The 27497-nt window shown below is 46.6% G+C and overlaps 1 protein-coding gene across 1 annotated transcript in view; it reads right to left on the bottom strand.

Moving 5' to 3' along the window:
* RHOQ (ras homolog family member Q) overlaps nt 1-21619 on the bottom strand; it is a 33156-nt gene extending 11537 nt beyond the window's left edge. Inside the window, exons 1-2 of the mRNA XM_044428554.1 lie at nt 21019-21619; nt 19107-19165 (exon numbers count right to left, since the gene is read on the bottom strand). Coding sequence (XP_044284489.1) covers nt 19107-19165; nt 21019-21166 — 207 coding nt within the window. The 5' untranslated portion in view covers nt 21167-21619. The remainder of the gene's footprint in view (nt 1-19106; nt 19166-21018) is intronic.
* Nucleotides 21620-27497: the final 5878 nt, after the last annotated feature.

The raw sequence follows: 27497 nt of genomic DNA, 5'->3' as shown, positions 1-27497 counted from the left end.
GGTGACTTCGGGCCAGTTACTCGCTGTCAGAAGGTAAACGCCGCACACATGCGTGTGCACACAGAGAAACGCATCTCTATCTACATCTCATGTCCAGCGTTCTGTTTCACTGTCTATGAAATACCGCAGCTTTAAAAGCTCCATGGACATTTACAGAACCTCACCCATAGGGATGGCTTTTGCAACCAGCTGGCATTAGCTACTAAATGGGCAGAAGGGTTGGCAGAACTGCTCCCGCCCTGGCATTAGGATCCAGAGGCAAGCGAGGTCATCAGGCAGCAAGAGAGTCCGGGTCATCGCCAGGGAAACCAGCTGTTGCGTTTGATTGCCAAAAGCAGCTGCAAGTGGAAGCGGAGCGGGGAGGGGGAAGCCGACTGCTGGCAATGCACAGGGCAGCCAAACACAGTCGAGCTCTCAAAGGGTGGGGACGCTTCCCGGCTGGAGCTCTGTGCTGGAGTAGATGCTTTGCAAGCACGACACTGGAGGGTACCAGGCGAGCAAAGTCATGTGCAAATAAAACTGAGCTGCAATGACCAATGTCTGATTAGCCAACAGGCCGTTTCTTAGCCCCACTGTAACAGACCCCCTTCTCATGCCTGATCAAGAGAACACCTGGCACTCCATGAGGCATGTCAAGAAAAACTGAGTTGTACAAGCTGCATAAATTAAACCAATGGAAGAAAATCCCATTTTCTTTCCCTCTGAATAGTTTATTCTCTTCCGCACCTTTCTTAACCATTCAGTTTCCTGATCTGAATAGTCAGAGCTAAGATAACTGCCAGTATCATCATGTCTGTATAAGCACAGACCTGTGATGACTACCCATGTGCAGCTCCTCTCCCTTAATCCTGGAACATGGAGTCGTCCGAGGAAGCTGAACAATCAGAGATTTGAAACAGAGAAGTGTGTCTTCCCAAAGAGCAGAGCTGAACTACTTCAATTCATGATCACAAGATGTGGTGATGACCATCAGCACAGATGGCTTAAAAGAGGATTAAGGCAATTCATGGAGGATGCCTCTATCAATGGCTAGGTTTCAACTCCAGTACCAATTCACTGGCTGGATTTGTCCCCCATCTTTCCATCAGAAAATGGCGCTCGAAATCGCTTAGAGGCAGCATTAAAACTGATTAAAACAACCACATACAGAAAATACAATAAAGGCATAATTGTGCATAACGTGGTGTCCCGCAACAGCAGGGGTTTGGACTCCATGGCCTTCATGGCCCCTTCCAACTCTACTATTCTATGATTCTATGATACTACAAATAATTGCAACTAATTTAAAAGTTGCTGGGCAATATGAACAGGAGGTTTCTTATGGGCCAGACTCCCTGTGCACCTACTTCAAAGGATTGTTGTTATGAGGGTAAAATGGAGCCACGCAAGCTGCCCTGGCTTCCTCACAAGAGGAAAAGAGAGAGGATGAGAATGCAATGCAAGATTAATAATATCTTTATTGGTTTCTGGCTGGCCACTTTGTGGACAAAACGCTGGCCTTGGTATGCCTTTGGTCTGTCCCACCAGGCCTTCCTCATCTCGCATTCTTATGTGCAAAGGTTATATGAACCTCAGTTCCATGAACTTCTGAAAATATCCCCCTACTTATCTAGCTACACACCCTGATCAATTTTCTGGCTTTTGAGATTTCGAGCAGGCCTTGATTTTGCCTTAAGGACTAGAAATCTGCCTTTAAGAAGGAAAACCAAAATAGTTGACATTTTTAGCAGTCAATTAATATGCTTAGTGCTTTGCCTTTCCTCCCTCAGAACCACGATGAACACTCATCCTGAAGAGAAAAAATCTGGCTACAGTTTTGAACAAATTAATGCATGCATACCATTCTCCTGACAAACTAGATTCTCAAGAGTTCAAACTGGGTGCTGGAAGCAGGTCACCATAAATGCCCCAGCACAGCCGAACACACATGCCCAAAAGTTCAGCTTACATTTCTCGTTTGGAGGAGCAAGTGGGTTTTTTGAGGCATGACAAGTATCTGAAGAACTTGAGTGGAATATGCAGGACATGTGGAATGGAAGCAGAGGAGGAGGTGAAGTCAGTATGGTGCGACAAACAGACCGAACATGAAATCTTTTCAAAAGCATGGAGGCATGTGGCACTTTTCCATTAGTCCCTTTGAGACAGTGTGGTGTAGTGGTTAGAGCACTAGACTGGGAATCGAGAGACCAGGGTTCTAGTCCCTGCTCTGTCATGAAACTCTCTGAGAAGCTTTGGACCAGTCACAAACTAGCAGGCCAAGCTCCCCTGCTCAGCCGTTGGGAAAAAGGGAGGCCCCTCAGACACCTTGGTTTCCTTGCAAGGGGGAAAAGGAGTGGAATGGAAGTAGTAGAAAGAAAAATAAGCACAGCTGGGAAAGATGGGATGTGTGTGTGTAGCTTTAAATGCCGTTTTTCCCTGGGGGCAGAAAACAGGGCTGGCTTAAGACAGTTCACAGGCCCAATCCTGCAACACCTTCCCCACACCATCTCTCCCTAGCAACTGCTGCCTGAAAGCGACAGTCGCCTCCCTCTGCCTATTGGCTGGAAGGGAAGCTGGAGTCCAAGAATGTGGAGAGATGCACCAAGCAGGGAGAGCTTTCAGACGAGGGGATCCTGGTCAGTGGGGATCAACAGGGCAGAGACGATGGTTGGCCTCCCTAACCACCCCACCAAGGGAAGCCCCAAAGTGCGGGCAGCTGCGTAGTTCCGTGTCAATGTGCCACTTCTAGCAGTTTCTGTCAGACACAGGTTGGTTGTAAAAAGCTGAGTCCTCAGTGCCCACACGAGACCAAGCCAGCCCAGGATGCTTTGCCCGTCCTGCTTCCTGGAAAGCTCATTCTCCCCCGCTGCACTGCAGCTACACTGGGGCCTGCAGCTGGGTCAGAAGGAACAGGATGTCCCAAAGGGGGTGACAGGTGACATCCTGCTAATAAAAGTGCTCCTGGTGCTACATCCCTGCAGCCCCTGCCTCCACTACCCCCTGGAAGGGATCGGGCACTTAGCTTCATCCTGCCTTATAGGAAATTTACAGAAAAGGTAAGATTGTGGCAAAGGAACAGCTGCAGAAAAGTCATGTATTTTTGCTGTCTGTGCACAAGCATTTTATGGCCTGGTCAGAGAGATGTTATGTTGCGGCAAGGACTGGGTCCAGGTAGTCAGACAGCAACAGGTAGGCCCCTAAAATGCCCCGGAGCCCACTGCTTGTTGCTTCCAACCTGGTCAGGCCCGGGATTACTAAGCAGCCGCTACCGACAAGCAACAAGCATGGCCACGATGCTGCTGCTGCTGCTGGAGGCTCCCTGCTGAAGCAGTGCAGGACTGCTCTTTAGTCCAAGCCGCGGCTCTCCAGATGGTGTTGGATGACCAGCCCTCCAGCCTCCGGCCACGCTGGCTGGAGCTGCAGTCCAACCACATCTGGAGGCTCTCCAGCCCTGCAGCCAGTCTGTGCTGCTCAATCGTCACGCAGGCATGTGCAAAGCCATCTGGAGAAGGTACCGGCATGCTGGCGGGGGAGGGGGGAGTCACCAGCCATTTCCATTTATGTGGCTGCCTCATTCTGTAGGTGTGATCGAGCAGGAGGTTGTGCTCAAACAAGGCAAGCAAAAAATCAGCAGTCAATAGCCGAGTGCAAAGCAGATGTGAGAGAAGCGATGCGAAAATGCTGGGAGAAAGAGAGAGGGAGAGAGTTTCTAGCTGCGTTCCAGCTCATCCTCAAGGGAAAATTCAGTTGCACACTGAGGTACCGAGGCTGCTTTTGACAAATGGATGGAACACTTGTTGCAGCAAACACAGGAGTCATTGCCAAATCGCTGTGCCTACGTGTTTCACGTTGCTTTCCCCCCTTTGTGTGGTACTGTAGCTACAAACATTATTCTGGGCAGGAGTTTAGCAGTGGGCTCTGCCCCTAAAATAGTGAGTTTGACTCCGTGAGTGACGCTCATACTTTTCAACCCATTCACATCAGCCCCTGTTGAGAGAATCATGTGGCAGATGGCATGGAAGCCTGGAATAGACCGAGGGCGCCAAAGCAATTTCAGCTCAAGGGCCAAACTCCGTTTCAGGGAAGCTCTCTAGCACTGCACTCCAGCGATGGGCAGAATCTGAAGCCAAAAGAGGCAGGGCACCAAACACCAGCCCATTTATCATAAAGCATGTGCGTTTTAGGAGGAGCACGTCAACCTTTTGAAATGAGGAAAAGCTGCAAAACCCAGAAACCAGCAAACAACTGGTGGTTAGAAAAAAGAGGGCAGGCAAAGGAAGCAGGGACATCTGGAGAGTCCCAGGGGTCTGGATCGCTGTGAGGAGACACCACTGACCTAGAGAGGGCAAAACGGTCCTAACCTGTAGCAGCACTGCCCTATTCCATTCCTTCTCCCCACACCAAAGGGTTTAGGGATATAAAAAATAATGAGTGACTCGGCTGCTCTTCCCTGATACTGGTAAGCGGAACAGAAGCAACGGCACCTTTCGCTTTGCTTTATGCAACAGCCCTGTGCCAAGAAAGTCAAATGGAACACGCTGCCAGTAGAAACCACACAGGAAAGAAAGGAAGTTCTTCACATCTGCAGTGGCACATGAGAAGAGCTGGGGCTGGAGACGAGCACTGGAGGGGCATGGCACTCCGGAGCTGGGAAGCTGCATGAGGCACATGCCACGGCGACAGCAATATATGGCCCTACCAACCAGTAATATCAGCGCATCTGGGAAATGCTGTTGCAACCTCTGGACTAGAATGGAGAACAGCCTGACTAGTCTCTAGGTTGGTTTCTTCCATTTACGTTTGCCTTTCAGTTAAAGGAGATGCATCAAGGAGTATTTAACAGGTGTGCTTTTAAAGGCTGCTTTGCAACTCCAAATGTCAGCTTGGACAAAACACGCAGGCCGCGGTGGGAGTTCATGCGGCCTTATGGCCACCAGACGCACTGTGCAAAGACATTTTTAAAAGGAAAAAACCAATCAATATTTCCTCCAATTGTACATATCAGAAAAGGGCAAAATCTCCCACTGAGAACTGGGAAGTAGTTTGTCCAGTAACTCAATGAATGACTCATTCAATTTGGCTGAGGAAGAGTTTTCTAATCTCCATATTTCCAGCAACTGCTCAGAGGGAGTATCACTGCAAAACCTACACCCAGTTCACACATCAATATCTTTCTATAAAATGAAAAGGACTAGAACCTTGAGTTTGATTCTTGATGCCACTGTATAATTCCATGCAATGATCTATTGTATCTTATCTGTTTGGTATATCCAGATAAGGATAAGCACCAGTATTATCCTCAATAACTTGAGTTTTATCCTGACCCATTACTAATTACTATCCACAGTTCTGCCTGTTCCCTACACTTGCCTTGCCTTGTAATTCTTATCTTAAGAAACTTCCTTCCATACTTTCTTTTCTCTTCCCTTGACCCGGAGCTCTCTCAGTCCAATCTTCAGCATTTGCTCCGCCATTACTACTACTACTACATTTCTATACCACCCATAGCCAAAGCTCTCTGGGCAGGTCACAACATTTAAGTCACCCATCCAGATTTTCACCAGGCCTGATACCGCTTAGCTTCCAAGGTTAGACAGGTTCAGGCACTTCAGGCTGTTCCTGCTGCTCCTCTCTTTTGTGGGTTACCAGGCTGTCATGATAAATGGGCTCTCCCACACTAGAGACATTCAAAAAGAAATTGGACAGCCATCTGCGTGGGATGGTGTAATTTGGTATCTTGCAACAGCAGGGGGTTGGACTTTATGGCCTTCATGGCCCCTTCCAACTTTACTATTCCATGATTCTATGAAATTACTGTGCATTTCCAACATTTCAGCTCTGTTCAAACATTTAAGCTCTGCTTCAATGGCCACAGATAGGTTTTTTTGTTTTTTGCATTTCATCTCTATTGAACTCCAACTGCTTCATATACATGTATATCCGACACTTGAAGATTATACCTCATGTATCTGATGAACAAGAAGACCAACTAGGAGATGGACCGAATCCATAAAGGAAGCCACAATCTCCGACTCGGAAGAGCTGAATGGAGCTGTCATGAACAGGCCATTCTGGAGGGCTCTTATCCATGGGGTCGCCATAAGTCAACATCTGGTGATGGGGACTCCAGTCACAAAAGCAGAAACCATCCTACATTTAAATCTTTAAGGTAGGACAAGACTCCTTCTCAGTTCATTTGTATCTTATCTTCACTGTTATCAGTATGCTGGTGTGCACAATGATAAAACACAGGAAAGTGGCAATTTTGGATAAGAATGTATATGGAGTTATAGCAAGATCCATGCTGGCTGGGGATGATGCAAGCTGTAGTCCAACACTTCTGGAGGCCCCTGGGTTGGAGAAGTGAACTAACAGTTACACCGAGAAGAAAATAAAAGCAGGGTCAGGGAACTGCAGAGTTTAGCACCGGGCCCCTTGCTGCTATGCAGGTCTTTGCCATCCCTGATGGAACAAAGATAGGGCAGAACTGGGGAAATTCTTCCCCTCTCAATTACCAAGTCCTCCCCAGAAGATTCTTCTAATTACAATATCTAGAAAAATTCAGAGCCTTCCTTGGATCGAGCTGGTATTTGTTAGGGCTGGTACTTCCCACCCACCATCCTGACTCATACCAGAGTGTGGCAATTACTTTCTTTCTCTCCTACCCTCCAGTTTTCTCCAAAAAATAAAAAAAATCGAAAGACAACCCCCTTGTTCTGAATGTATTTTTCATGACACAAGGATGACTTTCAAAAAACAAAGGCTCTACCAGCTGGGGCGGGGAAATCTAGTTAAAGATCACAAAAAGACAGAGTGCTCTGGAGAAACATCTCTAGGTTTTCTAATCGCTACACTGCTAACCATCTGTTGCTCTCGCAGCCTCAGGCGAGGAATCATAAGAGAGAAGGCTCTCAATCAGAACCATCTGTTTTTAGAAGGGGAACCAAAAATAGATATCGGTCAGAGCTGCTGAAGAAAGCCAACCTTCATGTGCTGAAGGGTAGCCATTACCATGGCTAAAAAGGGTATCTGGGAAGAACTGCTATATACTCAAGTTTGGCTATTTGAGAAGGGTACAGTCCCTCTTACAGACCCACATTATAATCTCTTTCCACAGCAGCACCAGCTAATGAGAACCTCCAAAATCCTCAATTCAGGATGAATCACTGGGTTATTCTTCTATTTTTTATCTTTTTGGAGCTTGAGATTTTCAGGGTGACCTTTTGAGGGTGCTAAGGAAAGGAATTGTTTCCTTCTCTTTTGCAGAAGAGTCTGTAATTTCCTGCATTTGAAACTGAGTTGACAGAATGCTTTCTTTTGAAAGTGGCTATACAAATAAAACGTATTGCTAGAGGCTATGGGAAGCCTTTGAAAAACTGGGTGGAGGAAGACGAGCTAGGGATGGGAAAACTTGAACTGTTTGACCTTGCAAACATTCTCTGGACTTAGCAGCTCAGTCAGTCTTGCTTTCATTGCAATTTGTGACCTGTTTTTATAGGCTTTTTGCATAGAAAAAGTATGTCTTTTGAATAGGGAATGTATACATTTCTGAGTGCATTTTTCAAAACCATGCAGCTTTCTACCATTGACTAGAGCATGAAAGTATGTATTTTTGAAGAATGCACATTTCAAAGTGCTTCTTTTTAAAAGCATTTTCTGAATGTGAACACAAACTTGGGAATGCATAAAACTTTTACATGAAATTGCGCTCCCATCTGTGTTCGGGGTAAACTCAGTTTTGCAAACTGAAACAACATTCTTGAAAAAAGACAGGGTTCCATGATCTTCACAAACACACACAAACATAACAAAAGCTTGTGCCAACATTAAACAAATACTGCAACAAGGAAAGCTGAATTCTGAGACTGTTCCAAGTCATGCCAATTAGAAAAAATATCTTCTGTATTTTTAAAGTTATTTTGCGTAATTTATTCTGCTTCTGAGGCAAGCCCTGAAGCACCAGCCCCCAACCATAAAATCTGATAAAACTCGTATTTGGACTTCACAGAAAGACACCGTTTGCTCCAGCCGTAACTAAGAACTCAAACTACTGGCCAAACATCTGAGAGGGATGGCTTAACTTGAAATCTTGCACTGAGCAGGAGCTTGGACCTAATGGCCCTCTGACCCCTTCCTGCTCTACTGTTCTATGATTCTATGTTCAAAGAAACTCCCTTCAAGCATTACGTGGAGGAGTGGGATCCACATGTTGGAAGGAGCAGCAGGACTGTCCCACTGGGCTTGCCTCCATGGTTGTATGATGGCCTGGTCCCATTTTTTGAACTCGATGCATGAAGCGTGGGCATCCACATCACGGAAGCCCACACACCTACAGTTCTGTGCATACTGTCCTCCATGGAAGCTGCAACCTTATGCAAAGAGGGGCCTTCAATACCTTTGGCACACTGCAATATCTGATGGGCTACAAACATTATCACATCATGATGCTCACCACATAGTCCCTGGCTGGATGGGAATGCTTTTGGAAGAGGAAAGAAACTAGCCAGGGGAATAAAAGGGCAGCCAATAAGTTCCAACATGGAAAGTGCTACTTCCAAAAAGGATGCTCAGGGTTCCAGTTCCAGTGGAAGCCTTTGATGGCAGCAATTGCACAAGAACGTAAAGCAACAAAAAAGCTGCTGGAGCATCCAACTGCGGGAGGCCAGCAGTGAATATCTGAAGGATGCAGAAGGCAACAGGGAGGAAAGAAAGGGCAAGTCCCCCCAGATTCATGAGTGAATTTGCACTCACCTGATTACAGATGTTACCCTCGGTGAGTAATATGGGTCTCATATTTTGGTGGAACTGCATAGTTTTGTTTTGGAACTCTAGCATCCAGCTCCCTCCACCAAAATACCCAGAGCAAGGCTTCGCTGGCAGATTTTAATTAGATCTGTTTAGATTAGAGGAGGAAGGGAACTCTTCAATTTTACAAAAGTTTTTTTGTGGTCACTTGCAGGCAATTTTGCTTAGCCAGACACAGGATTGTTTTAGACTCAGTCCCCTGTCTTTAAAATAATTATGACCTACCACACCAAGTTGTCAGGAGGGTGAACTATGCAGATTGATATGAACTGTATAAATAGGAGCAGGACAAAAGCAGAGGGATAACAATGTCTTCTTTGCCACAGGATCCTGGGACTGAAGCAGAGACAGTGTTCTAAGCCTGGAAAGGGGAGCTGCGAGATCCACCTCTGCTCTCTCGACCCACTGCAGTCAGCAGCAACAGAACCGTTTCCTGAGCCCAGAGAGGGGCAAACAGGCATTCTGGTGCAAAGAGAGGGGACTTGAGAGTTCAGAATATGAGCATCCTGAAGCACCTCGGCTACAAAGGTACTCACCTAATGATAAATGCAAGGTGAGGAGGTAACCTCCTCCTGCCGTCTTGAATGATCAGAAGTCTCTGAGCATGAGGGCCTCCAATTATCACAGTCTCGGCTGATGGGACTGCACCCTCCGTTTTCAAACCAGGCCTAAAGCACAGGCCTCAGGGTGGCAACATGGCCTAATCGTAGTACTTCTTTGCTTCCCTTTCCCACACTGCACTTCCTGTATCATCCATTCTGTCTTTCCTCAGTCTGGTGCACTCCAGATGTTTTGAATGACAAGTCCCAGCATTCGTGACCACTGGCCGTGTCAGCGAGGCCTGCCCACTCCTAGGGTCAGTGACAGGTTCCCTCTGCGCCACACGATCATGGGATGGCCGCCGCCGCCGCCCCGAGCATTGCTCTGTGTTGGCAACAGAGAGAGTGGCATTTCCCACCCACGTCCTAGAAATAGGAACTCGTCCCCACAGCTGCAGCATGAAATACGCTTCCTTTGATGGGCAGGTGTACTGGCTATTTTCTGCTCCACGGAGCCTTGAATATTTATACTCGGGAGGCTACAGGCTACGAGAGGAGACAATATCACTAAGTGAACACTCACCCACGTTTCACCAACAGCCAGAAACCGCTGCTTGCCTGGCAAGCGGGAAGGTGGCGTGAGGACGGCACAGCCTGCTACTCCCACAGCGTTTCCCAGCACTCCTCAAGTTCACGCTACAATAAACACTTAGGTTTCCCAAGAAGGCACTCGAGCGACATCATTCTTTTGGCTTTATAACCCCCTGCCCTGCCATTCTGCACAGTTTCTGAGTCAGTCTACAAAGTGAGAACAAAGCAAATGTTCTTAAAACATAGCAAAGTTAAAGCAGCAGCACCAATGCCACGATGAAACCTAAACCGATCCATCCTTAGATCTCACAAAGGGCAGAAACAAACAGAATAGAAATGTGTTCTTTTTTTCATTCTGCCCCAGGGCTACTTCCCCCCATCATCTTTCCAAAGAAGGGAAATTCCTATTATGAAAGCATTTTCCATTAATAAGAAAAATGCTTATAAATGCAAAATACTTTGTAATGTAGGGTCTTAATAGGTAGCTGCACTTTATAGTAGTTGCACTTTATTTAGTAGCTGCACTTTATTCCTTCAAAAAGGTTTATAAGAACTGTATAAGAAAATCAAGAATTAGCAAATCACAATCCATGTATACTGTAAACATGTATTGTTTGAACCTGATTTCATTAGGCTGGAGCCTAGGCATGCCAGGTTCACACATAACAACAGCCCAGAGTATGGATTTAGTATGGGTTGTTGTTGAATTGTGGGTTGTTGTTATGTAAGGACCCTGCACTAAGGTTTAACTATGACTTAACTGTGAACTACCTAGGAAGACACGCCATGGCTTGTTGTTGAGTTCTGAACTCTTCACCACTTGAGATTAACAACCCATAGTTAAACCATAATGTAACAAGAACCCATGATTTAATGACATCCCATACTCAAGGGTATATTTTTATTTATTTATGTATTTGTTCAATTTATATGGTGGCCTATTAGCCATAATAAGGCTCTCTGTGTGGCTAAAATCAACAACTGCTATAAAACCAGACTAACAATAGGAACAATAAATACAACAACCAACCACAGAACAGTTATTAGAAACAAATAATAATAATAATAATAATAATAATAATAAAATGAGATAAAATAAGGGACATATCCAATTAAAACAACCATGTATGCGTGAACCAAGTCAAATAATGCCACTTATTTATACATGAAATGTATATAATAATCACTATTTTGTTTTGCAGGCAGAAAGCAGTGAATTATCTAAAAAAAGTGATGTACCATTTTTAATTTGTTTTAAAATTCAGCCATATGAAAGCATACTACCATTTTTAAAGCTTAGAAATATTAAAATCCATCAGAGGCCATAGGCCCCCCAACATAACAATTCAATTTTTACAGCACGGCAAAAGTTAATAAGGAAGCAGATCTTTCAGGTATTATAAAGGTTTCCCCTTGACATTAAGTCCAGTCATACCTGACTCTAGGGGGCGGTGCTCATCTCCGTTTCCTAGCTGAGGGAGCCAGCGTTTGTCCCCAGACAGTCTCCGTGGTCATGTGGCCGGCATGACTAAACACTGAAGTGCACGGAACACTGTTACCTGCCCACCGAAGTGGTACCTTTTCTTCTACTTGCATTTGCATGCTTTCAAACTGCAAGGTTGGCAGCAGCTGGGACGGAGCAACGGGAACTCACCCCATTGTGCACATTCGAACCGGCGACATTTTGATCAACCAGCCCAGCAGCACAGCAGTTTAAACTACTGTGCCACCTGCAGGTATTATGCCATAAAGCAATTTATGGCTTTATTGATCAAAACCAGCAACCTGAATTGGGCTTAGAAAAAAAAAATGGAAGCCAACATAGTTGGTTCAAAACAAGAGCATAAGGTCTCCAAAGTATATACCATACATTGGCCTGGACATTGCATTTTGCACTAGCTCATGTTTCTGGATACTCTTCAAGGGCAGTCCCATGAATACGTTGCAGTAGTCAAAGAGCGGTGGGAACATTGTCACCATATGGCAGTGGGAGGTAACTGATACCATCTAGCTGCTCTGGACTACAGTTCCAAGAAGCCACAGTTAATATGACTTGGATTATGGAAGTTTAAATTCAGGTTGCCTTTATCTTATAGAATTGGATGCTGGTGTTGGTTTTAATTAGTCAGTGTGTTTTAATGCCCACCTAATAACAATAATATGGGTTGATTATTGTGGTTGATTATTTCTGTTTTAAACCTTTTCAAAATAGGGAAATTGGTCCCCCTATTTTCCCAATAGGTAAAAACAAAATATGATTAGTACAACAGCTTGCTGCTCCATTTCTAGCACAGGGTGAATTGGCAATTATCCTCTGAATACAACTAAGGCATGCATATTTTAGATGTAATAAATCCAAGGAGCAGCACCATTTTATGTGCCAACTAAGCTACACACAATGCACTTTATGTTCTTAAAGGAGGAAAGCAAGTTTAGAACTTGCAAGGAAATAAGTATGACCTTCTTAGATATTCATTTTCAGAGTATGGATCCTTATGTAGCCAGTAGCCAAGCTACCTCCAGCCTAGCAAAACTGGAAAGTTATCAGCAGTCTTGAGGAATCCTGAGGTTTGCAGAAATATACATTAGAAATATTTAGGGAGAAAACCAAGATGGGGATGGGCTTTAGCAGAAACAACCTGGGAATAACTGAGTAATCTCAATGGCAACAATACATTGGCTGGCTGTAACATTTTTGTGTGGTGTAGCAGTTGGAAGTGCAGGACTAGAACTCAGGACTAGAACTTGCATTCTAGTCCCCACTCAGCTGGAGCTCACTGGGTGACTTTGGGCCAATCACAGACTCTCAGCCCAACCTACCTCACAGGGTTGTTGTTGTGAGGATAAAACTAAAAGGAGGAGAAGTATGTAAGCTACCTTGAAAGGTTAAAAAAAGGGACATAAATATAAGAAACAGATAAATGTTATTGCTTCTATTACAACTCTTTTTACTACTATTCTGATTAATATTACAACATTTACGAAACATAATATCCTAAAAGAGGTTCCAAATATAAAGAATATAATCATCACATAAATACCCTAAGGGGGGAAATCCCACAAGACAGTAAAATTATTAGAGACAATAATAAAATAGAACAAGCCTAATCTAGTACAAAATATCCTAATCTAGTACAAGCCAAGGAAAGCCTACTGAAAACTAACATGCCTTCAAGAGGCATGTAAAGCTCATCACTTTCTGTCTCGAAGACCAACAGAAGAGCATCCCATAAGATGGGTGCCCCAACCAAGAAGGCCCAGTTAATGCTGCCTCCCAAAACAGCCAATAAGGCATCCTCAGAGGTCTACTTGGCATGCATCAGGGAAGGTGAACCTAGCTGGCTAGATCAGCCCCTGTGATTATTCCTGTCCTACCTGTGACCTTCCCATGGCCATTGGGTTGGCCGCTGTGCTAACAGAACAAAGGAGAGAAAGACATTTAGCTCTTTTTGAAGTTTGCTCTAGGCAACTGCCTTAATTCTACCTGGTAGTTTGCCATCAGTGAGATCAGCACATAGCCACATCTGATTATCTACATGATGTTGTTCCCATCTCATCAAATTCACTACACAATACCTAACTGGGTAGGATCCAGGGAAGGGAGATAAACCTTCCCAGGGTGGGGTACAGAGAGGAGAGGCACCAGAACAGCAGCAAAGGGGGAAAACAATGGTAGAAAGCAGCTTCCCGAAAGAAGCAATGAACGTTCGCACTTTTCAGGAGCTACAGAGCATAGTTTCCCTCCCTCGAGAACATTATTTTCAGCTTTAAAATTATGAAGAGCAAACACTCTGAATAAAGTCACTTTATAGTATACAAGGCCAGACAGAGTCTGTGAGCCAAAGCATGTAAGGCAGCTTCCCCTAGTACATTGGTTAGGAATTGGGAACTACAGTCTCACACATCTGGAGCGCAGCAGATTGGAGGAGACTGTGCTGCCCAATTCCCTCTGCTTAATCAGCCTTGCAGATGAAGTACAAAAGCTGAATCAACTCCTAAGAAGTGTTACTAATCCATCTGCCCACACAGACTCATATGTCACAGGTCAGTTTAAGCAGAAGGCCGGGTTAGCTACTTCCCTTAAGGGAACAGCTACTTCCCCAAGGCATGTGACAAACTGCAAATATAGACATTATTCCAACCCCCAGTGAACATGTTCGTTGGGAGAAATTCCTGGTTTTGACATGAAAGGAAGCAGGGAAACCAATCCTAGTAATAGATGCCTGGAGTAGGGGTAGGATAAGCCCCTTGTACCAGCTTGGCCTCAAGCCAGTAAGACCTTAAGATAAATCAGTGGTTGGGAGCTACTGAGCTGCCATCTGAAACGGTTTGAGAAGGCAACTTTGATTATCAAAGGGCTGGTTTTCTACTTGTCTTGTGACCTTACAGATCAGATCAGATCTTTTGACCTCAACTGTTTGGATTTCCTTTCTCTTGCAGGACAAGCAATTTAAAGGCCTTTAACTTGCAGTATGTTCCCGTTGTATTGCAATATATGCATTTTAGTTTTATTTAATTTTGCTGGGAATTGTTGTATAATGCTGGTTGTAATTTTATTGTAAATTGCCTTGAGCACCCACCGAGAGAAGGGCAATTCAGGAGGAAACTCCATCCATTCATCCATCCATCCATCCATCCATCCATCCATCCATCCATCCATCCTTCATGACTTTTTAATTCCACGTTTGTTCAATTATTTGGAAATTTCCAATTCATCTTTTTTCTTGAATTTATTGAGGGTGAATTTGGCAAACAATTATCTCTTGGCCTCAACTCCCTCCATATCTGTAATAGAGGGATATTAATTCTGGCTTACTTCATCAGATTGTTTTAAGGGTTGCATGTTTCCAGACTACTCAGGGATAATCTTATATGCTGTAACAAGCTTCCTCCGATATTGGAAATGAACACAGTTCACTGAGGACTGCGCTTGCTCAGTAAGTGAGAACTGGAAAAGAAAAAAATGGAAACCAAAGAGCAGGGCAGAACAGAGTGGATTGCTCAGGAGAAAGACATGGTTCCCATTCCCTGTTCTGGACTAAAGATGTTGTAACAGGCCATCGAGGCATCTCCAGCTCATGATGACCCTATCAATGAATGTCTTTGACAGCCCTGCTCAGCTCTTGAAAACTCAAGGCTCTGGAGTCCTTAATAGAATCAATCCATCTCCCAGTTGGTCTTCCTCCTCTCCTGCCTTCAACTAGGGCTATGGATACACAACAACATTTTGTTGAAGGTCCCAGCAGTGCAGGCAGTTCCTCATCATTCTTATTTATTTCCCAAGATGCTGAAGCTGATGTGGCACTTTTACTAGTGATTTTGTTTCTCAAGGTCTTATTTCTTCTTTATTATGACTTTTGCTTTCCTCTGAAGAAGCACAGAAGAAAGTGCTGTGGGGACACAACTTTGGGACTCAAGAGCAGTTTAAATTGAGCAGTGATGCACACCCTGAAAGACAATGGCTATATAAACTGGAGTTGGTGAAGGCAAAAGCTTCCCTCTTGAATTGTCTCCTCCACGTTTGTGTTTTCTCTGTTAATACGCCACCTTCTTCACTCACTGCACCAAGGGCAGCTAAGAGGACTGAACCCCCCTTCACCAGGCATCAATTATAGGGTGATTCCTTATAGGATTATGAATTACCCTATAATTGAGGTTATCAGGATACCATATGTAATAAAACAATAAAGAAATATAACCAACATTAAAATATTAAAGAGTATTTTGAAAGTGGCAACAAAAATCTAGCATTTAAAAAAGATAAAGCTAAAGTCCTTTGTTAGTTCTTTTCTCAGAAACCTTCCGGGGCACTGTAGGTCTCAGCAGACTCCCTGAGATTTTACCTCTAGCTTGGTAAAATCTCTCCCACCAGCCTATCAAGCGCCCATCTTTCCTCTTTGCCACCACCACCAGACCCCCAGTTCCCTTAGCTATTATGTTCTCCATCTGTCCTAAGAGATGGTGGCCACACAAGGGGCACCCCTGATTACTGGAGGCACACGTGAATGGGACAACATGCCAGCCCCAGGAAACCAGATCAAAGGATCCACCCAGTTGTTTAACTGAATAGCAACTGTTTATAGCCCTTTTTCTAGCTTCCTCCAGCCACACTAATGCAAGGCAGACTTCCATCAGCAAAATTGGAAGGGTTTCCCTTGATTTAAGGAGGATGGAAGAGACAGAGGCTGAGTGTCCATGCTCTCAGGAGCCCCTTCAGTCTTACTTCAGGCTCCCTTTTAATCTGCACAAGAAGAAAAGAGATTTGGATCTTCACTCTCAGCATTCCTAACCATGGGCTATGCTGGCAGGGCTTCTGGGAGCTGAGGCCAAAAACATATGGATATCTATTTTCGGTCCAGCCCTGCTATAGGCAACATGGGTCGGCAAACTTCAGGCCAGTAGGATCTCCTTCAGGGTTAATTTTGCTAGAAGCTTAACATCTGCCAACTGGAGCCAAACATTTGCAAACTGGCTCAGGGACACTGACACAGGGCCCATCACAGGCTGCTATCAAACTGTGGGTTAATTGACCCACAATTTGCCATAGCACATGCCATCACCATAAGAAATCTCTAGCTGTGCTAAGGTGCTTGTTAATGACATCTAAACAAGAAACTATACATTAACTGTTGATCAAAGAACCCACATTTAAATTAAAAACTAACTGTAGGTTAACTGGAAATTAAATAGCCATCTGAGTGGGATGGTGTAACTTGGTGTCCTGCACCAGCAGGGGGTTGGACCCAATGGCCTTCATGGCCCCTTCCAACTCTACTATTCTATGATTCTATACTGTATGGGCAGCAAACTCCTATCCAAATGTGCAAAGTGGCAGAAGAATGTATCCAACTGACAGAGCAGCAAATCTTGGGTTAATTAAAATTGAAGATTAGAGAAGGATAAAGGTTAACCTCTACGCATGTGCTCAGGCCAGGAATCTTCATTGCAAGTACTGAGAGCTTGCGCAAAAAGCTGCTACTGGTCCTCTTCGCTGTTTTGTCTCAGGAGGGACAGAAATAGTTAAGTCATATTAATGATCCACTTGCACGTCTCCCAGAGATTTGCCAGTAGATCCCAGTCATCTTTTTGTCCTTCTTTTCTCCATAAATGCTACCAACAATTTTATTGAGCCAAGAACCCTGATGAGCATATGAAGCTACGTCATACTCAAATCAGAAGACTGGTTGGCTAGTACGTATCTCTTCAAGTCAAAGTGGTGGTTCTGAAGACCACAGCCTCGGAAGAACTACTTCTTTCCATATGTTCTGACCCAAGCGCTGAGATCATCGCTGGAGGCCCTGCCCCAAGTACCATGTGGTGGTTAAGAGTGTGGGCCTGGGACTTGGGAAATCTGGGTTCTAGACCCACTTAGCCATGGAGCTGACTGGGTCACAAACTCTCAGCTCAACCTGCCTCTGTTGTTGTGAGGATAAAATTGAGAGGAGAAGGAGAATTATGTAAACTGCCTTGAGTTCCTTGAATGGAAAAATGTATGATATAAATATATTAAATGCATAATAAAATAAAATATGGAGTTTTGAAAGGTGGTTCTTCATGAGCAAATCTTTTCATGGAATTCCCACTAGAGGGGTCCACCAGGTACCTGCTCGGTTGTCTTTTCAGTACCTTTGTGTTCTCTCAAGCCTTTTAATTTAGAAAAGGTACAGAAACAAAATAAATAATAATAATATCAATAATTTTAGAGTTGTCTTTTAAAACATTCTTCTTCCTGGTTAACTATTTTAAAAATCTCTTTGGAGGTATTTTTTGCCATTAATACTTAGATGGATTGACTCCATCAAGGAAGCCACAGCCTTCAAAAGATGCAGTGATATCTGGCTTATATGGCTTTAAAAGGATGACTGGACAAACTCATGGAGGATGTGATTATCAACAGCTCCTAGTCACAATGACTATCTATTGCAGGAAGTACACCTTGGAGTACCAGTTGCTAGGAAACCTGAGTGGGACAGAGCAGCTGCCTCTCATCCTGGTGTGAGTTTCCCAGAGGCATCCGTTTGACCTCCATGGGAAACAGGATGATAATTCAGACCCTCCCTCCTTGCCCTGGTGACCTCCAGATGTTTTCACCTGCAACTCCCAGCACTGCTGACTCCTAGCTCAGCTGGCTGGGGTTGATGAGTTGAAATCCACAACATCCAAAGAGCACCAGGTTGTCTAGATGGATCTGTCTGATCCCCTCTTGTGTTGTTATGAATTGGATCTGGTACCAGTCAGAGATGCACAGAGATACTAAGGAAGCAAAACTGGTTCCCAAATATATTTTAGAAGGACCATTTCAGAGCCAGATATTATGGATCCACTAACTTGCTTCCAAGTATATTTTGGATAGACTATTCTGGAGCCAGGTAGCATCCTTGATGATGCCTGTATTTTAAAGCATTCTGGCTCATTACCAAGTAAATTTACTGTTACAGTATCACAAAAAACACATACCATGATGTCTAGAAGAATGCAACCTGGGAAACACCAGTCAGTGGCTATTGCTATTCATCATGTCAGACTGGGATGCAAAAGCTGCAGTTTGGGATTTCCTGATTGCTTTTCTCTCCTCTCCTGGCAGATGCGCTTGGAAGAGAGGGGAGGTAACCTGTCTCATGCTCGAAAACTATTCGGTCATTCCTTGCAAATGTTTTGACTCAAAGGAATGATTTCAGGATGGAAGGCAATGCATCCCTGGGCTGCAATAAACACATCCAGACAAAATGCCTTCCCATAACACTAGATGATGCCATTATTCACCAATCAGACCAGAGGCTCATGTTGCCCGTTCACCAATGAGAAGCAAGACACAACTCCAAAGAAGACCCAGCCATTTGGAACTAAAAATAAAAGTATCTCATAGGGCTGTTTGCTTTCATGGTACGATAGGGGCTGGATCATGCTATAACAGAGCTGTTTGTAATTTGGGGAGGGGGCAGCCAAGGGGAAGCAGGTTCGTTCTCCAAAGATCCGTGACAAGGCAGTAAATGAGGCGATTATTACAAGCTGCTGTAGTGAGACACCTCGACATAAACAGACGTCTCTGAATAATTCAGTGTGTGTAAGTAAGCATGAAAAGAGCCAAAGCTTTAGAAAACACCATATGCTGAATACTTTCTTGCTTTTTCTCTCTTTAAGGCAATACATTTTCCTTCCTGCGCAGAGCTGCTGGATCACTGAATGACTTACCTGTCCTGCAGTATCATAGAGCCCAAGGAGATACTGCTTGCCACCGACAGTCACACTGACTGCAAAGAGAAAGACAGAAAATGAAGCCAGGCACCAGGGGGTGGGGGACACACAGACACAGATGCCCCCCCCTTTTCTCTACAAGACCACACTGCAAATGAGTGGCGTGCATTACTCATCCAGACTCATCATTCCAAAATGTACAGATGCCTAAAAGGGGCAGAGCAATGACAACAAAATAAAATAAATTACTCTTCGAAAATGCCCCTTGCATCTCTGCAAGATAGACATTCAAAAGATTCTTGCAAAGGAGCAAAGCAGAAGAGAGGGGCAAACTATGCATGTTTAAAGGTGCGATCCTATGCATATTTTAGAAAGGGAAAAGTTTAGACAGAAAAAAGTTATACAACTTTTCCATCTAAACACCCTTAGGACTGTACTGCGTGGCACTGAGGGCTGCTGGGGCTCAAGAGATCTGGGTTCTAGTCCCAGGGGAACTCAATGGATGACTTCAGGCCAGTTACAGACTCTCAGCCCAACCTACCTCACAGGGCTGTTGTGAGGATAAGACTGAGAGGAGAATTGTGTCAGTTGCATATAATTCTTTGAAAGAAAAAAGGCATGATATAAATCTAATTAATAAATAAAATACAAACGGCATCCTCACTCCATGTTTCTATAAGAGAGATGTTGACCCACTTGGTGTCCAAGGGCCAAATTCAATTTCAAAAAGGGATCAAAGTCTGCAACTCCCCGCCAATAGAAAAATTAGCCACTATGGGCTGGACCAGGGCCAAAAGGGGTGGGGCCAAAGGAATAAAAGGCATCAGAACCATTTTGCTTAACTCTATGGCTGTGTTAGGGGAGCCATTTCAGCCTTTCTTGGATGGGGAAAACTGCACGAAAGCTGGGAAACCAACAATCTGGCTGGTGAGGGGAAAGAGTGAGGGTCAGCAGAGGGGGTGTGGGTATCTACCAAACCCCCAGGGCCTAATTGGGACTCCGAGAAGGATCCATTTGAATCCCTGGAATCACTCAGCACACAAACATGCTGGTGCCCATACCTGGGATGAATGGGTGCGCAGGTGTGCTGAGGGTTCTTCAGCTCCTCTCCAAAAGAGTATTTCCCCCTCTATGCTATTCACCCTCCCCTCTGAGTCACAGAATATCAAAAAGTCCTATCCAGTGTTGCTTCAGACCCCCTCCACCCTCCCTAACAGCCATTGCCACCTCTTTGCTTCCCTTTCAGGTGACCTATTATGGAAAGGGGGGCAATTCCTGCCCTTCTTCCATCATTCTGGCAGGGATCTAAGGTGGTCAGTCCAAACCGTTCCCACCTCCCCGCCATCACCAGCCACTTCGGCCGTCGAGGGCAGAGGAATCACGTTTCGGGGAAGGGCCATCGAGGACAAAGCTTTGCAAAGGTTCCAAGAAAGTACGAATGAAATAAAAATCTAGGCGCACGTCTCAGAAGGTCAAAGCGGAAGGCAGGAGAGGGACTGGAGGGGAGGGGGGCTGAATCCAGAAAGACTGGCGGGAGGTGCATAGCGCGTCTGGGGGGATCTCAAAAGACTGGGGGAAAGCATGGTTTTGGGGGGATCTCAAAAGGCTGGGGGGGGGAAGAGAGCGGGAATCGAAAACGAATGGGGGAAAGCATGGCGAGAGGGGGAAGCCAAAGGGACTGGAAAAAGCGCGGCCGCGGGGGACTCTCCAAAAAGCCGGGAGGGGGGAAGGAGAGCAAACTTTTCTCTGAACTTCTCGCAGCGAGCGGGAGGGCTGGAGGCGGCCGGGGCGAGCGGGGCGTGGGGAGGGGGCGGGCAGAGACAGCCCTTACTCAGCACTTGAGAACGACCGAGCCACGTTTCCTGGCGCCCCCCCCCCCCCGCCGTCCTCCCGTCCCCGGACCTTTTACCTGCGTAATGGTCAAAGACGGTGGGCACGTATTCCTCCGGGAAGGCGTCGTTGGCATAGCTCATGAGCAGGCAAGTTTTGCCCACCGCCCCGTCGCCCACCACCACGCATTTCAGCATGACCGCCGCCGCCCCCGTCCCATTGGCCATGATGAGCCGGCCAAACCGATCGTCATTTTAAAGAGGGAAGAAAGAAAGAGTGCAAGAAAGAGAGCGGAGGGAGGGAGGGTGGAAGAGGAAGGAAGAGCCCGGGCGCGCCGGGAGGGGTGGCTCGATGGGGGGGTTCACCAGCGGCCGAGCACGGAAGGGCGACGGTCCTGCTGATGCATGGCAAGCCCGAGCAGCCGGGAGTTGTAGTGCGGCGCCTGCCTGCCTGCCTGCCTGCCTGCCTGCCTGCCTGCCTTTCTTGCTCGCTCGCTCGCTCGCTCGCTCGCGGTGGATCCGTTGCTTCTCGGCGGCCGCTTCATTCAGCGGGCGTCACAGAGCCCCGGAGGCGGCATTGCTCGTGCTGCTCGTCCTCTCCGCCGCCGCCGTCCTGCTAATGCTGCCTCCTCCAGTGCCAAATTTGGCTCGGAGGGATTTTCCTCCCCTGCTCTCGCCCCTGCTGGGCGCGATGACACAGACCGTGTGTGTGCGTGCTTGTGTGTCTCCCAAGAGCGGCACGGCGGGCAGGAGCCCGGCTCCCGAAAGAGGAACTTCGGGCTTCACCAAAATCCGCACCGAGGCGACGGGCACCGCTCTCGGCCGCCTCCACCGCTGCGCCGCCGCCGCCGCCGCCGGGCTTGCAAGCCGCTTCCCATGTGCTGCGCGAGTCCACCCCACCCGGACTTGCGAGGGCAGGAGGGGCAGGCCCGGCCCTCCGTCGAGAGAGCAAGTGCCCGGCCGCACTTTACTTTCCTTCGGGGTCCGAGCCGCCTCCTCCCCCGCACCCCAGCAACTCCCCGCCAATAGAAAAATTAGCCAAATAACGAGCCGGCCCCGCGGCCACCGCCGACTAGCTGAGAGCAGGGAAGGAGGAGCGAGGCGCGGAGCCGGAGCGCCGCGGCCGCTGAGGGCTCCTCTCCAAAGAGCCGACCGCGCCGAGAAGCGTTCACGCGGCTTGGACGAAACGCTCCCCGCCTGCCCTGGATGACGATGATGTAATAAAACACAATTAAATTAAAAGATGGCAACAGCCGGGTATGTTTCGGCTTGCTGGGTTTCTTTCTCCCCCTGTTCTGCACTCCGCGTTGGGGAAGCCTTTTAGCGAGCCTTCTTGTTTCCTCTGCGCACCCACCGCCCCTCCCCGGTTCTGCTGGGGTTCGTTTCTCCCTTTGGCCCGGGGCTTGGGCATGCCGAGCGCTTGGAGACCCCCTGAAAAGAAGGCTCTAAAGTGTGCGAGGCGAGGGAAGGATGGAAGCTCCATGTTGAGCATGTGCTTGGATCTGAAAAGATATTTCCTGGCGGCAAAGGAGACAGGCGCCCATGTGCCGCACACGCTGAGGAACCGGGGCGCCTGGTTTGCGGGATCCTGGGGAAGCTGCGTGAATGGACCTTTCGTTTCAGGCGGCGTGGCTCTTTTCAGCTTGTCGGTATTTGATGTAGTTATTCCACCCTTCCTTTAAGGAGCATATTGTAAACAACCTCCCCAGTTGTTGTGTTCACAACAACCCTGCAAAGTAGGCGAGATAAGTCACGTAACTGACCTTTACAGCAAAGCAGACATTCAAATCCAACAAACTAAGGCATTCTGCCCGCGATGTTAAGGACGCAGACCTATGCATAATTTGACAGACTAAATCCTACAATTCCCAGCGTGCCTCAGCCAGCTATGCTAGGAGTTGTAGGACTTTTTCTTCTGTCTAACTAGGTATAGCATTGCACGCTAAGGGTAGGGGATCCCTTGGCTATTATCCGGATAGTTTTCAGTAGCTTTCAGGTTTATGACCCCTAATAGTTACAAAACTGCAACTATAAAGAAGAAAAGCCAGGACTGACCTTTTGCTTCTTTCTCAGCCTCTGTATTTCTCACCTGTAAAACTAGCATCACTTGTTTCCAAGTCTCCAGGGGACTTGAGTGTGAATGGCCTAAACAGGGTTCACAACAGGGACTGGGCAAATTCATGGAGGAGAAGGCGGCTCTAGTCCTGATGGCTCTATGCTACCTCTAGTACTAGTGGAAGGGTGGCTGTGTGCACCAGCTGCTGGGGAACATGGGTGGAAGGGTGCGATTACACTCATATCCTACCTTGTCAGCTTCCCACAGACAGCGGGTCGGTCACTGTCTGAACAGAATACACTCGGCTCCTCTTAGGTTATGTCCATGTTATGTAGTCAACACTGCATAGCGTGACTCTTGCATGCAGATTTGTACTAATATATGCGGACTCACTGAGGAGGGGAGTAAGTGATTCAAGGGTTTCAGTGCCTGAATTTTGCATCAGACTACTAACACAGAGAGCATCTAGCTACTCGTTTGAACTTTTCTCTGGCCTGGTAGACGACTGGTCTCTTGTACAAATTTAGCTAGAGCTCAGCTAAACCAATAGCCTGCAGTCTGCCCACCACTGCATTACACTATCTTTACTCTTTTTTTCTATCACATTTATATACTTATTATAGCCCTAACTTCAGGGAGACTGCAACAACAAAAGGCCTAGAATTAGTCACACTGGGGGTCATTTTTGACCCCAGACAAGAGTGCCTTGAGCAACAAAAATGCTACATATGAAAAGCCTCTATTTGGGCTGAATGCCCCCCGTAGGAGATGCAGTCAACACAAGAATGGCTTTCAACTCTCAGCAGCTATGGGTAATTTAAAGTTTAAACCTTTCTGAGGCTGTGCAAATCAGAAAATCTGCCCAACAGTGCTTATCCCATTGACTTTTTTCTGCCTAACAATAGTTTGTCCTACTAAATTTTTAAAAATCATAGCAAAGTTTTCCTTCCGCAGATGTAAATTCTGCTTGCTGGAGGTTTTAGCTAAGAATCTTAGCTTTAAAAGAGAATAAGATAATCTGCACTGAACTTCTTCTTTTCCCTTCTTGTTGCTTATTGTTTGGGGTATAAAAGTACCCCATATAACATTCCTATAGAGATTCTGGGGTACTTTTGTGCTCAGGCATGTTTTGGTTTATAGGAAAATAACTGCAAAAGGCAGGAGGTGTTTTCGACTACACGCTTTGTCACCAAGGACAAGTCTACAGGACTACCTATGTGTGAATTACAGTACAGCATGTGGGCTGAGGAGCTGCCACATCACATGATGTGAAATGACAACTCAGTTGGCGTACAAGGACTGACTGATATGATTTACCCAATTTTGAGCTCACAACAACACTAAACAGAGGGTCAGGTTGAGAAACAGTGGCTGACACAAACTTACCGAGTGTGATTCATGGCTGGAATGAGGGACACAAACAGCTCTCTCCAGTCTGCATCCCCCCTCTATCCACTGAATCACTGTGACTTTCCAAAGCTACCGTATCAACAATGTTCATAATCCCTAAAAGGCTTTGATGGCAAACTTTCCATAGCAATCCAAGCAAACCATGGACTTGCACAGCCTGGTAATCTCAACCATCTCAACACTTTTTGATATACCTACTCATATCGGGGCTTTTAAGTCCCTACTTTCTGCCTGTTCTGCTGTCCTTAGAAGCATTTTCAGTACAGAAAATATTCTCTTCACGTTGTCTAGACATCCATCGTTGTGTCCTGTAAGTTATGAGAAATCCTGGGTCAGTACTGGAAGGTTTAGTTTCCTTTGGATAAGAGAAAGTTCTAAGGACTTTTGGCATCTGTAATGCCTGCGCTTTCTGTAGAAACATACAGGCAGAACCTACCACAGGAGTATGTAGCTTGGGAGGACTTGGGGGTGATCCTGGGATCCAATCCAGCCCTCCAGAGTTTGCAGACCCTAACCCTAACCAATGTCCTCTTTCACTTGCCCACAACCACTAAATGTTCGGGGGGGGCGGGTCCCAGTTTTTGTGCATTTTCCCCATTCTGAGTGGCTGAAATGGCTCAGTTACTGGGCTTTAAGATAAAATATGCTGGCATCTGGGGTAGTTTGGCCCCACCCCTTAGGATTTTGGCCTTCCCCACACTGGAATGTGGCCCCTGAAACCTTCTTGGGAAGGGAATGGGGTCCCCTGATTCAGAGAAGTTGGGCGCCTCCAGCCTGTTGGAATGGCTACTGCTCCTAATGGCCATATAATCTGGCCCTCATCAGAGGCAGCATATCTGTGAATATCAGTTGCTGGGAGCAAAGGCTTAGGGGCCTGTTCCCCACAAACCCTGCTCATGGGTTTCTCCTGGGCAGGATGGGGGGGGCACCTGCTGGGGGCTCCCACCCAAGGAGGGGCACACAGGCCAAAGTCCCCTGGATTTGGTCTGGTTCACCTCCTTTTTGCTGTGGCCCAGTCTGCAGTGAGTGGCCAGGGACTTCCTCTTTGCCGACTTTCTTAGAGCCCATATTATAGGACTCTGAAGAGGAGGGCCCCGAGGAAGAGGCTGTGGGAGGGCAGGAGTATCAAAGTGGGGTGGGGGCAGAACCCTTTGAAGCCCCATCAACGTTGTGGCCCACAGTGTCCCAGGCTGACCGTGAAAACACATTTTTGGAAGGGGGGGCAGCTTAGGAGAGGAGGGAGAGCTGCTGCCTTGCCCAGTCCCTGACCCCATGACAAGGCACTGGGAGAGCGGAGCCACCCAGTCGAGCTCTCACTGGTTAGCCCTCCAGCAGCACGTCCCCTCAGGATGCAATGCGAGTGGGAGGGGAGGGCTGGAGGGAAGTTTCCAGTCTGGGTTCAACATTCGTTCACCCTGCCTGGTAAAGACCTGTCGAGAGTCTCGGAGTCTCGGGAAAGAAAGGGAGAGTCGGGTTTGAGACACAGGCCATGGTGGGGATGAGAAGGAGCAGCAACAGACGCCATGGCCTGCTTGCTCAGGGGCTCCTCCTCTGCTGTCAAGCCAGCATGCAAGCAGGAGGAAGAGGAAGAGGAGGGGCCCCTGCTGTTGCCCAGCTCGGTTCTCCAAGGCAGATCTCTCAAGAGCCTGGGCCTGGCAGTGCTTGGCAACATTCTGGGGCACGGGAAGAGGATGCTGGGCTGGGGAGGCTCCGCCTCTGCCCCCTCAGGACCCCCCTTATGCTCTGTAAGGAGGCTCAGCATGTTCCCAAGTCCCAGTGAGGAACAGCACCCCAAGGGGGCGTCAGGACCTGCCTGGCTGCACCTCTGTCCACATCCCAACTTACTAGAAAACTCTGTTTCTCAGCCCCTCTCAGCACAGCAGCCTTCCCCAACATGGGCGCTCTCCAGATGTGTCAGAATATAACTCCCATCATTCCCAGCCACGGGCCAGAGACAGAGCAGCCAGCCTCCTAAAGCCACGGTGCACAGGGGCCTTTTTAAGGCAATTCAAGACAAGAAGACAAGGTGAACTCACACTGGGTGAGAACTGGTTTCCTAAAATGTTTGCTCTAGGACAAGCAATGCCAAGGTGGCTTACGGAGAAGCCCTGCAGGATGCAAAGGAAACCAGGATGGTTAATGGTTAGAGTGTTGGGCTGGGAATCAGGTTCAAGTCCCCATTTGGCCATGAAGCGCACTGGGCCACCTTGGCCCACTCACTGATTCTCAGCCTATCCTACTTCACAGGGTTGCTGTGAGAATAAAATGGAGAAGGAGCACCACGTAAGCTATAAGAGGAGGAGAAAGGTACTGTAAAAGTAATAAAAATCAACCTTCCCAACCTCATGGCCTTCAGAGGTATTTGGACCACAACACCCAGAATTCCCATCCAGCAAGGCCATAGACTGGAACTTCTAGATCAAACGTGTCTGCAAGACACAAAGTTGGGGAAGGCTGATATAAATAAATGAATAAACAAATGTGGATCTCAGAGCCTAGCCCAAGGCACCTCTATCTTCCATACCTCTACATTCCACTAGCATTTCATTTCGCATCCTGTCCACTTGGTATGTTATCAGAGAAGAAATGGGAAAAACCTTAAAGTCTGGGCACTAAAAGGGCTTCCCATGTTGTTGCATCGAATTGAAGTTCTTCACAAATGTTTTCCAGCTCTGTTTTATAATTAGCAGAATAGTGTGTTCTGTTCTTGTGACTGATTTTGTTTTCCTGCAATCCATAGTGAAAAGAACTTGCAGAGTAAGGGAGAAAGGTTCCAAGGGCTGGTCAAATTCACAATTAGCAGAGTGATTGATAATGGTCTGTAAGCTGCCAACTCCCACTGCTTGGGCTGGAAACAGTTCGCTTTAAATTTAAGGAGGTGTTTCAAATGGAATGAAACACACACAGAATATGAATTCGCTCTACTGACAGTATGATTTCATTCACAGTTCATTAAAAACTGCCTAATAATCTTGGCATATTATTTAATTGGCAAGTGCTATGCAAAATAGGCAGCCTTGTATTTGGCTCCTGAGTCCTTTTTAGTTTGGAAACAAGTTTTACTGTGATTCTTTCTTGGTATAGATAGGAACA

This window comes from Varanus komodoensis, unplaced genomic scaffold, assembly GCF_004798865.1.
Source record: "Varanus komodoensis strain SLA01 unplaced genomic scaffold, ASM479886v1 scaffold2, whole genome shotgun sequence".
Taxonomy (NCBI): domain Eukaryota; kingdom Metazoa; phylum Chordata; class Lepidosauria; order Squamata; family Varanidae; genus Varanus; species Varanus komodoensis.
The sequence above is the reverse complement of the archived record's forward strand: the minus strand, read 5'-3'. Positions and strand labels throughout refer to the sequence as shown.